Below are 12,601 nucleotides of genomic sequence, written 5' to 3' on the forward strand. Positions count from 1 at the left end.
TGAGAAGGGCTGTAAAACTACGATAAAACTTGTTAAATAAAAGATAAAGAGCTAAATGGTAAAAATGTACTTATCAAAGTGCCAGTGGGCTACGAAAAGAACCTTATGTATCACCTATTGCCAGAACTTTTAAAGGGAGAGGAAACGAGAATGCCTGTTTATATCATGTTATTATATTGTCACGTGATTCCAATTGTTGACAGAAGTGTAAGTGAAGCTTGCGTAACGCGCCCTCTGGTGAGAGAACGTTCACTGTAAAAATTTGATCCCCGTAAAATTTGCTATATGTCCTATGACAAGATTTGTTTCAAGCGATATCATTTCAACTTTTGTTTGTTTGTACTGTTCGACTGTTTTAAGGGCGGATACTTTTCTGAAGATCGCTTTACTTGATGCACCCCTCGTATTCTACTGTTCTAATACGGTGTCCGACACACTGACAGTAGTTTTAAACGCCGTACAAAGCCATCCAAAAGGGCTATTGATCGATAAAATAGGAAAATAACCTCAAACACAGACTTTATTGCATATAATTTCACGTCTCAAGCGAGATCCGAACAATTTAATAATGTTAAATTAACATTTTCTGACACATCATACCGTGACAAAATGGATATTTCGCCAGAAAGTTATGTATGAATTAATCATCATCGGTTTGTTTACATACGAGGACGCGATAAGAGCAGAACATCAAGGACATACATTTATTCAACGAATATTGTTTAATGTAACAGGACATTGAAAAGAACAGCATGGACATACTGGGCATTGTGGACATCAATGGCTGGATTTTACTCATTGTTTTTCTACTGCTTGCTGTTTACCTGTAAGTGTTATAATGCGTTTTATTATTGAAGCGTGGAAATCGTTAAATGTAGCAGTAATGTAGGAACGGATCTACTATTTTTAAACGGGGGCTGATTATCAATGAGAGGGAGCCGTTTTTCTCTCAGCTACTGGTTTCAGGACACATTTCAATCCTATTCAATTGACTATGAATGGATTCATTCGTCCTTTTCCGTAACCGGTAAGAATACTCGGACGTGGATCGCCGCAAGAATTGCATCAAATCGATGCATTTCTTCGCCGGAAGCGCGCCTGTGGATGAGCTGGGTTAGAAGGCCAAAACCGAATCCCTGTATAATGTGTTATTCATATTTTACCACAGATTCAGTTTTGGTATCATTATCGTCTTATTCAATCTAATGCATAAACATATAAGTGGAAATTGATAGTGCTAGAATACCTTAGATATGTATGATATCTTGAATGCATTTGAAAGCTCACATTTCATATTGTAACATACAACTGTGACGTCATAGTTGCATTAACAGACTCTTATAGCGTCGATCCACATACGAGGTTCATTTGCGGTTACGGAAATAGCTGAGTAGTTACGATTGTGAACGGATTATGAACTAGTTTAAAGCACGCGACTAAGGAGCGTAATGATTTGAAAAACATACATGTGTTACAAAGATATAGCCCGATTCACAGAATTTGCCTAAAATCCAAATTCGTTCATATTGACCATGAACATCTCAAACGTGTTGTTCATTTCTTAAATGAACAAATTTCTTTTGCAGACACTTAAAATGGAAGTTTGAGTTCTGGCATCGTCTGGGAGTTCCTTGTCCGAGTTATGTCCCTTACATCGGGTCGATAATGGAGATCCGGAAAATGGTATGCATAAGACATTAGTTACGTTTCGCCCCCATACAATAATGACTACTTTATACACCAGTAACGATCTTGATATGTGCGGGTATAACGACTGAAAATTACATTATCATGTTAAAATGGTAAATGACCCATGGAGAAAATCACGATCTCGCTTTCTTTCCAGGGTAATTTGGACTTTTCTTTTGTGTTTTAAATAATTAATACTAAGTCAATAAATATATTTGATCTAACATACAGAATGGCTAAGATTGACGTGTTTTCTCTATTCAACAGTTACATACATTTTCCATTCTAGGGAATGTATGGATTAGACACGAAGCAAGTGAAGACTTACGGCAAAGTTGTTGGGTATGTCTTCCCATGGGTAGTCCATAAGTATGATATGGTGACTGTAGGTGGAAAGGATAACACTTTAGAACCCGGAAGTCACAACCTTTATCTTATCAACATTGTGCATTAAAAAAGAACAGACGGGAAAGAGACCACTAAATATAATGATTAACAATTACGAGTTCTTTCATTACAGAACCTATATGGGAGGTTCCCCATCCCTCCTGATAGCAGACCCGGATATCATAAAGACCATATTGGTGAAAGACTTTTCCAAGGCTCCAAACAGATATGTACGTCATGAATTGTTTTAATTTACAGGATGTCTGTATGAACAGATGTGCTTTATATGTAACAGAAAATGGACGGATTAAGAAAAATACGTAAAGTGTTTAGAGAATTAGTGAAGATAACAAATAGTGATAAATCTTATTAATCCTGCAGAAATACAAAATTAAGAGTAGGACAAACACGAGCCCTGGGCATAACAGAGGTGGGATTAGGTACTTAGGAGGAATAAACATCCCTTGTTGACCGGTCACACCCACCGTGAACCCTATATGTTGATCAGGTAAACGGAGTAATCGTTTGATCAGTATGTAACGAACGTCGGAACGCATTCAATGAGTTTGTATTTGCATATAAAATCACTATAACAGTAGATATTTGCAAAATACTGGCTTTAAAGGAGAATTTAAACCCCTGTAATATCAATTCATTAATTAGTCAGTAGCCTGCCTCGATCAAAAATATAAACATACACATAACATGCTCTCGAATGTTCTGTTGAATCAGTGGAGAGACATAAACAGCACATTCCGGTGATAATGGAATATTGCTACATAGGTATAGGAAGTTGAAGTTTCAAACCAATCCCATTTCTTATTATGTTCTTTCTCTGCCTATAAGAGATCAGTTTATTGAAATGTGGTCTAGTAATAATTATGATTCAGTCAAATATGTTTCAAATATAAAGCCTAATTTTGATCTGAGGAATATAGATTTATATATAAATATGAAATTTATATACACTGTATATTATTTTTATTTGCCAAAAATATTAAAATGTTTTTAAATTTGGTATTGAAAATCATCGTCAATGTGTGAAAATTATAACAGAACTGATTTCAAACTGTAAATTCTGTAAAGATGATAAGGCACAACTCACAAATAGATTTCTCCTCATACTGTGGAATAATTAGATTTGTGGATTTCGGTAATACCACTATCCCAAGAATCTCAAACCACAATGAAATAAACAACCTTATTCAGAAACCATATGGATCCACGAAATTTCATATTTACGAAACCGCAAAAATCTCTACAATTCATTATCTGAATCATTCAATGATATAATGAATGAAACATGTTATACGAGAAAACGATATTTGGAAAGCAAGCATTTTTAAATCTATTAAAGTGAACAAAACAAAATTTGATAAAATTTCGTGTCACTTTCAAGAAGTAAAAATCTGTATGTTGGATGAGTTTCTATTAAATATTCGCCATATACGCATTTTATATGAAATGTTAAGGCATATTATTTAAACATGGCAATGGAACGTTCAAGAGAGAATTCATTTGAAATAACAAGTGTAAATATTTCATGTCGCGTACATTGATTTCTCTTACTGGTTTTGTATGTAATATTTTTTCAGGAAATATTTAAGAATAAAAGTGAATTGCAATATGGCTTGACCATTGTGGAAGATGACCATTGGAAATTTATGAGAAACACACTTCTACCGACGTTTTCAAGTGGAAAAATGAGAAAAGTATGAATACCTTAAATGAATTATAGTTTACTTTAGAGGATTGTAGGTAGATAGGGAAGGTTGTTTGGAATTATACATTGCCTATGAAAAGAAAAACGCAAAAGGTTCAAATGGAACCAAACGTCACAGAAATTATCGAAATGTAGAAACCTTTGTATTAATATTGGTGAAATTATCATAGAAAATGTCAAATATGCCAAACGTTTATATGTTTACATCGATGAATGTCTTGCGTGGTCTTAGCATACAGATCCCTTATGTGTAAAACAAAAAAAAAAAAAATATTAGTCAGAAACTAGGCTTTTTAAAGAGATTGGGTACTTTTATGTCAAAGGAGGCACTACTCAAAATTTACAATACAATTGTTTTTCCTCACTTTAATTATTGTTGTACAATATGGCATGATACAAAGAACAAGATAAATATTGATAGGCTTTTTAAATTACAGAAGAGAGCAGCAAGGATCATTTTACACATCAAAGTACCTCATTCAATGTCAACTTCTTGTATGATATACAATTTGAGATGGATGCCTATGATTGACTATTTTATTTTTCGAAAAATTATTCTTGTGATTAAAGTTTTACATCATATGATACTAGAGCTATTTTGTGAATGAGGTAATCACAAGAAATACAAGAGAGAGAGAGAGCTGTAATAATATTATTTATGCTACAAGAGCCAAACAGAATATTTTAGAAGTTTATGGAACTCATTGCCAGATTTTATACGAAAATGCAAAACTACCACATCTTTTAAATCAGCTTATCTCAAACATTAATTTGATCCTCAATAATACTCATGTGTTTATTGTCTCTTTTCATTTATTTCTTATCTGTATGTATATAAACTGTGATATTTTCATGTTTTGTGATATATGTTTTCGATATGTATATATGTTATAGACAGGACCATAATGTAAACTAGTTTATATAACTAATTGTGCAATCCTGTACTAATAAAGGATATTATTATTATTATTATTATCATTATTATAAAGCAAATGGCTCTCGCGTGTTTCACAGAAATAGCTAATCGAACACGCCCATTTATATATCATATACCATCGTGAATATTATCACACATTCAAATTTTTTGTTGCAGATGGATTTACTACTAAGGACAAAGTACGAATTGTTATTGAAGATTTTGAAAAGAGAAGCCGATGAAGGAAATACTATAGACTTTAAAGAGTGAGTAAAAGAAATCTATGTAGTTCAGAAACTATAAAGCAATTATTGATCTTTATTTCTGTTATATGTCTAATCACACATTGCTGTCTTCCACGTTATGCATGAGAGAATCTGATTTAATTCTAGAGCAGTAAAATGAACACTTCATCTGGCTTAGAGTTTGAATCCAATGATGTTGCTTATTTACAGGGTGTTCGGTAGATACACCATGGATGTTACAGCTTCACTTGGATTTGGGATGGACACTGATTCTCAAACAAACCCTGATAATACATTTGTGAAATATGCCAAAGAACTGTTCAGTTTTAGATTTACTCCTCTAATGTTTTTCATAAGTGAGTGTCATTGCTATTTGCAAAGTTGGTTGGGATATACATTAATAATTAAGGAAATCCCAAGTTTCTATGATTTTAATTACAATGTATAAGACACTTTAAACAATGCTTTGAAAATTATTTTTGAATTTTTTGTGTAGTAATGTTTCCAAAGTTAGACGTGATATTGAATTACTTCAACGTATCTCCATTGAATAATCGAAGACTCATGAACTTTTTCAAATCGGCTGTCCATCAGGCCATTGAAATGAGAGATGAAGGAGATAAGGTATTTTCATAGATTATAAGAGAAAACGTGTGCCTTTTCCGTGTTTCAAGATCTTATTTGTTAACACGTGCATACACATATTCCTAGAGAATGAGTATTGCAAATAAAGGGTGAACACAAAATAACGCGTTACTTTAGAATGTAGAAACAGACATTAAACTATAATTTGAATATATACATCATTTTATGGATATCACAATGTATAGATATATCTTATTCATTGTTGAACAGAAGAGAAATGATTTGCTACAACTGATGCTAAATGCCCACAAGGACACGGATAAAAACGAGATAGAGGATGAACACAGCTACGAAGGAGACCCTCAAAAGTGGAAAAAACGAGGTACCATATCTCAATGCCTCTTTTCTTTCGTTTTCTCCCTCTAAAGTGTGAAGGATATGGTCATTCAAGTAAAATTGATTCCATCATTTTACTTTATATATCAATAGGCTTGACTGAGGACGAAGTGACTGGGAATGCGATCCTATTTCTCCTTGCGGGTTATGACACGACAGCCAGCACTATGACATTTATGTCGTACTGTTTGGCAACCAATCCAGAAATCCAGAAAAAACTTATTGACGAAATTGACTCTGTTTTAGGAAAAGTAGGAATTGATATTAAATAATTTGTTTCAATTTTTTTAATAATGTATGCGCTGAAATTTCAGTGATCTAATAGATTACTTTAAAATCATGAATTTTCATACAAAGTGTAGCACAGATGTATTGTCATAATAAATATTTTCAGGAGCTGCCTACATATGACAATGTATTGAAGGTTGACTACCTGGACTGGGTATTCAGTGAGACACTGAGACTGTATCCCCCCGCTATAAGGTATCATATATTTTGTATTGAACAGAAATATATTTGAAAAGCAAACACTCAGATAAAAAAACATTTTTCAATACATTTTACTTTTCAAATGAGGAACTGTTTTGCTTTGAAGACGCTTGAAGTAAATAATTATCCAAATACTAGGTATAGTCACTATTATGTATTACACTACTAAATGATTTACTAGTAAATGGTTATAATTACGGACAAAAGGATCATATCAAAAAAAGGAAACCTGAAACAGAAAATTCAGATTTTCTCTGAAAATTGTTTTTTGAAAAATTTCGGTCGGCGCTATGAATTAGAGTCTGTCGGGAATGTGGAAACATATGTCTTTGTAGACCTAATGACTAAATTAAAAGCAATATATGAAGTTTACAAACTTGAGAAAAGATTTAAAAGTAACTTAAAGATATTGGGAGCTTTTATAGAATTCTCATTTCTCATAGGGTTCAATATTCATTTTTAAATCAAATAATATTTCAGTGTATATAATAGGATTGATTGATTGATGTTTTCCGTCACACTCAACAATTTTTCAGTTATATGGTGGCGCCCAGTTTTTATTGGTGGAAGAGAGAACCCAGATACAATGTACCTGGGAAGAGACCACCGACCTTCCGAAAGTAAACTGGGAAACTTTCTCACTTACCAGCAATAGGAACATTCCCCATAACCACAAAATTATATTCTATAGGAAACGTAAAATCTTGTGAATTTCTTTCGATTGATCCCCGTGAATAATCAAATTATTCCTCATATTTAAATTGAAATGGAGGACAAATAACAATAGATGCCATGTAGTAAATTGTGAATAATCTACACATTGGTTACCGATTGATGTTAATCACAAGAACCACCCCACAAACATGAGAAATAAAAGATATCACAAATAATGTTTTACATTATCTTTATTTTGAAAGCAAGATTAATTTTCAACTAAATATTCTTTTCCGTGTATTTTAAGATTTAAAAAAAATATTTTCATCACCGGCAATTGTTTTTCCATTTACAAGCCTGGAACTGTCTCCGAATAATATAAAACTATTATTTTGTATTCTTGATTATCTATTTCTTTCATTTACATTAGAACTAATCGAAAAAGCAAGACGGATATGGATATAGCAGGTTATAAGATCCCTAAAGACATTGACCTCACGTTTGCAATTTATCCGGTACACAGAGATCCTGAATACTGGACAGACCCCGACAAATTTGACCCAGAAAGGTAAAGAATTTAGGTCAACTAGCTAACTTCAATGATTTATTAGAATCACTACAGACCTATCAGCCTTCCTTTAATATATGAAGACTTTTCAGATTTGAAAAATTACCTTTTGTACACGAAAAATTGAGGATGTAACACTGTAACAAATATGGGTGTTGGACCCACGACAAAACACATTTGGCTAATACTCAGTCAACAGGTAACAGGTGTAAGCTGATAATGTAAAACTTATACGGTACCAATTTTGATGCACCAGATGCGCATTTCGACAAATAATGTCTCTTCAGTGATGCTCAACCGAAATGTTTGAAATCCGAAATAACTATGAAGTTTTAGAGCTAAATATAGCCAAAAACAGCGTGCCAAAAAAGTGGAGCCAAATTCGTCCAAGGATAAGAGCTATGCATGAGGGAGATAATCCTTAATTTTGAGATAATATGAATCCCAAAACTCAATCCGTATGAAGGACACTTTATTTACATACTGAAAATATTTTCATATCCTTAATCAGTGGGCACAGAACCTGGAAATGAATGTATTGGTAACCTACCTTTCCAAATGTATTCTTGTTGAAAATGATATGCTTGTTAATATATAGGTATAGCCGGGTCATCTCCAAAAGTTGTCATGAATATCTAACGGTCTTTTAAAAGAGCAAAATTCAAGAGATTGGTGACCGCTCGGGTTCACCAAAATAATCAAAATTATCAGTTTTCATTTCCAAATATTGGTATATGAAATATATAAATAAGGCTTAAAGCAATTGCGAAATTATATATAATATGGGAATGCTTACTCCTCCTGGGGACCTGATCCCACCTCTGGTGTGTCCAGGGATCCGTGTCTGCCCAACTATCTATTTTGTATTGTCTGTTAATATTGGCCATATTACTTAATTCTTTTCATTTGACCTGAAGAACGGACAGGTTCTCCCAAACATTTGACAATCTGGTTGTTTGTGTCGTAGGTCATTTTAGTGCTTTGTATCTATTTACCTATCTTATATGTCTTCTAACAAATTAAACAATCTAATTGTTCGTGTCGTTGGTCATTTTCATATGTACTTGTTTATGTTGTATAGTAATAAGTACCGCTTTAGAAAGATTAAGTAAATTTAAACTTCAGATTTTCTCCTGAAAACAAAGCTAACCGTCATCCGTACGCCTACCTTCCGTTTGGTCACGGACCCAGGAACTGTATAGGACAACGTCTTGCCGCCATGGAGGCTAAATGTGCCATTGCGTACATACTACAACACTATCGTTTTGTTACTTGTGACGAAACTGAGGTACAACCAAGGAAATTGTTTTAAACAATCCTAAAACATATGAACTGGTTTCACTTTATTCGATTTGATTTGTCTTAATCCCCATAGAAAGAAATGTTTTGCATTTATTTTTTCAGGTACCTTTACAGCTGAGTAAAAAATTCTTCTTAAAAGCTCTTAATGGAGTCAAGCTGAAACTGGAGGAAAGATTTTCACAGTGAAAAAGAAACCACGTCACTATTTGTAACTTAACAGTAAACCATGATGTTTTTGTATAATTTTGAAAATAATATTTCTGTGTAGCAGTTATTAATTAATATCATTATAGTTTGTTGGAATCCCCATCGGCAGGAATTGTGCTCTTTTATCAACTGACCATTCATATATTCTCATGTGGCGGAAAATATTCAAAAGCTTCTGCAATAGAAGAAAATAGCTTTTGCTGTGGTCTTCAACTCAACATTCAGCTATATCGACAACATTTTATCTATTAAAATATTAGTTTTCATTCATATTTTCATTCAAATTCTCCCAGTGAACTCGAAAGGATTCCAAATCCACCTACTTTCATATTTTATTGAACATAGATGTTAACGGCAAACTAACATCTCGACTTTATGATAAACGTCTTCAGCTTCGTCAATGCAACTTTCCATATTTATATACCAATATTCCATTATCATATGCCCATCGTGTGTAAATCTCTCTTTATTTTGTATTCCTCATCGAAGTCGAGATTAATGACTATTCGTTATCTTCACATTTCTCAAGTGATTCAATACACAAGAACATGTTCTGTGTATCATCAATTTTTAAATCGAGGCAGGCTACTGACGAACAAGTTGATGTTATAAAGGTTTCAACAGTCTCGTTTAAAATCAACATTTCGCAAATTACATGATCGTTATAACGATCTAGTTTGCCAATACAACCTATCATTGGGGCAAATGCTGCCTGACTTGCTTCATACCATTGTTAGGACGTTCTTTACACACTGATTTTGACTACGGATTACACTATTTATCTTATAAAGATATACGAGGGGTCTGTGTTTGCCCAACTCTATCTTGTATTGGTATAGTAGTTATGAGATTGATCAGCGTTATATTCACCTTTTAATGAGTGTATATTCACAAAACAAATACACATAAGTTTTCATGTTTGGAGAAAATGTTTATCTAATTGAATCCAACATTTTTTGCATATTAAACATTCGTTGTGATATTTTAAGTATATGGACGTTGTCCGTTCTACATGTTCTGATGGTTACAATGAACATATTTCATTCAAAATGCAAGAGAAATCAAAACACTATATTTGAATATATACAGAACATGTCAGTATTCTATGTATAAATGTATGAATAAATGTGATTAAAAGGTATCTCAAAAGGATATTCATGGGGTACATTGATAATAATAACGATAACGATCATCCACCAACAATCAGAAAATTCTGTATTTAATTCATCGTTTCGCAAAATTGTAAAAATACGGAATATTGCATAAATTTCATTATTCTAGATTTCCCGAAATTGACACCATTAGTGGAGGATACGACTCGGTACTCGGATATATTGTATACGCTGTAATCACAGCAACATGAATTGAGCTCAATATAATTTGGAAATAGAGAAAGTGTAGATAATTTACAAAACTGTGCCTCGAAAACGATTGTCCTAGATACCTTGTACACTTATGAAAAGGTGAAGATAACGATTAGTGATCAATCGCATAACTCCTATAAAGAATACAATATTAAAAGTTGGGGAAACACGAATCCCAGGTGGCATCAGGTGCTCCTCCTAGGCACCTGATCTCACTTCTGGTATATTCAGGGGTCTGTGTTTACCCAACTCTCTATTTTGTATTGGTGCCGTATACGTTTTACATTATAGGAGTTATGGGATTGATCAGTGTTCGTTATCTTCACCTTTCATTGCACAGTCTCATATTATTACACACTATCATCCAATTATGCAATGTCATTACACACTGTCTTGTTATCAAGATCAAATTTGTTACGTAATACTTGTATAAGTTTGGATAAGGTACCATTATTGTAGAGGAAGCCACATGCGTTATAACCTTATTCGAGTCTAAATTTGAACAAATGATAAGGACCTTTGTATTTTGCGTTTGAAATCTAGGTATCATTATTCACATAATGAACTGGCATCATGTAAGGATACGCCGGGCACTAATGACGTCATTAGAATAGATTACATTAGATACTCTGTGTCATAATAGTTGGTTTCGATGCTTTGCTACCTACGACAAAATCACCTATTTTAAAAACTACTTTAGTAGGTTATAACATTGCTACTGCGTATATTTAGATGTCACAATTAAAAAGTCGTTGGTGTGTGATTGGCGGTTTATTAAATTTCGCTGTTGATTCTCCTTCAAATTTGATGAAATATATAAGATTGAGGTCTCACGGCGGGTGTGACCGGTCGACAGGGGATTCTTACTCTTCCTAGGCACCTGATCCCACTTCTGGTATATACAGAGGTCCGTATTTGCCCAACTTTCTATTTTGTATTGCTTATAGGAGTTGAGATTGATCACTGTTCGTTATCTTCACCTTTCATACATAAATGTCGATCTAATCAAACATAGAGATAAGTTTGGCATATTTTCATAAAATCAGATAGCACTTTTCAATGAGTATATTTGAATGTATCTTTAACTACAAATTTCCCTATCCATTTCAAAAAGCTCTGAATAGTGAAATGTTTGCGTTTTCACTTATTTAATTAGTTAATTTGGATATGATTAACTGTATTGGCGGTACATAAGGAAATGTGCTACAAGTAATTACTGAATGAATTCCGTGTAGCTCCGCTTCTGTGCTCCAATCCTCCAGTGATTCTTTGATTGTGCGTAAATAAAATTAAATCACTGTTGGGTACTGTTAAAATTATTGTGAACTGTAGACTGTTTTAGTAAGTATCTCTATTGCACCTCGATTTGTCATTGAGCATGCCGTCCCATCACTATCGCATGCATGGATATATTTCAAAGGCGAATTAGATGGCAAAATTATAAATCGTCAACTTTGTTCTGCGGAGTTGATTACACTAGTGCGCATCTAGAGACAAAGCATCCTAGCGAAACAGTTAAAACTCTGGAAAAGAACTCCGTCAATGACATCGTTTGTATCTCTAGAATTCGAAGACTTTTCGGTGCACAGCCTGTGATAGTAAACAGAACCATAGCAAATACCATAGTGAATGACTTTATTCCATTATGAATTGTTGAAGGTAAACAAAATTTAATTCCTCCTAAAGGGGTTCGCACCTGGGATTTGAAGTAATGTTAATTTTGTGTGTGTTTTTATTCCCACATTGAAGGAGAATTAGGAAATTAAAAAGAAAATTGGGATCACAATGCTTGTTATTGAGTCGCAGTGTTCTAAGTGTGAACTTTTTGCATTTGAAATTGACTAAGATTTATTCAATTATACTTTATTTGTCCGTGATGTCAACACAACATAAATCAATCATTACATTAAAAACAAAAAATACATAACCATGTCTCCAACCATTACAGATGTAGCCAGGTGTTGGATCTTGGATCCATCTACTTGTTGTTCAGGTTGTTTTATGTCCTTTGTGTTAGAGATAGAAAGAGTGTATGAGAGAGTGTGTGTGAGTTGCGTTCACATGCCTACTAAAAAA

General features: G+C 33.5%; 1 protein-coding gene across 2 annotated transcripts; it reads left to right on the plus strand.

Moving 5' to 3' along the window:
* The first annotated feature begins 220 nt into the window (after positions 1–220).
* On the plus strand, positions 221–9,427 carry LOC130054395 (cytochrome P450 3A6-like). Of its 2 annotated transcripts, none has more exons than XM_056163973.1 (14): positions 221–826; positions 1,587–1,683; positions 1,979–2,031; positions 2,210–2,306; positions 3,672–3,788; positions 4,893–4,981; positions 5,171–5,316; positions 5,457–5,584; positions 5,816–5,927; positions 6,035–6,192; positions 6,336–6,424; positions 7,515–7,652; positions 8,778–8,940; positions 9,057–9,427. In XM_056163973.1, exons 1-14 carry the CDS (start codon positions 753–755, stop codon positions 9,138–9,140), a joined length of 1,545 nt encoding a protein of 514 aa, XP_056019948.1. In that variant the 5' UTR covers positions 221–752; the 3' UTR covers positions 9,141–9,427. The 2 variants fall into 2 exon arrangements, with proteins under 2 accessions (XP_056019948.1, XP_056019949.1); XM_056163974.1 differs by lacking the exon at positions 221–826 and adding an exon at positions 984–1,027.
* Positions 9,428–12,601: the final 3,174 nt, after the last annotated feature.

Source organism: Ostrea edulis, chromosome 4 (assembly GCF_947568905.1).
Source record: "Ostrea edulis chromosome 4, xbOstEdul1.1, whole genome shotgun sequence".
NCBI classification, from domain to species: Eukaryota; Metazoa; Mollusca; class Bivalvia; order Ostreida; family Ostreidae; genus Ostrea; species Ostrea edulis.

Bases quoted from the DNA above. Each gene is read 5' to 3' on its own strand.
- LOC130054395 (XM_056163973.1), top strand. From the start codon at position 753: ATGGACATACTGGGCATTGTGGACATCAATGGCTGGATTTTACTCATT. The intron at 6,193-6,335 runs GTAGGAATTGAT...AAATATTTTCAG, and splicing joins TTGACTCTGTTTTAGGAAAA to GAGCTGCCTACATATGACAA. The intron at 7,653-8,777 runs GTAAAGAATTTA...TTTAAACTTCAG, and splicing joins GACAAATTTGACCCAGAAAG to ATTTTCTCCTGAAAACAAAG.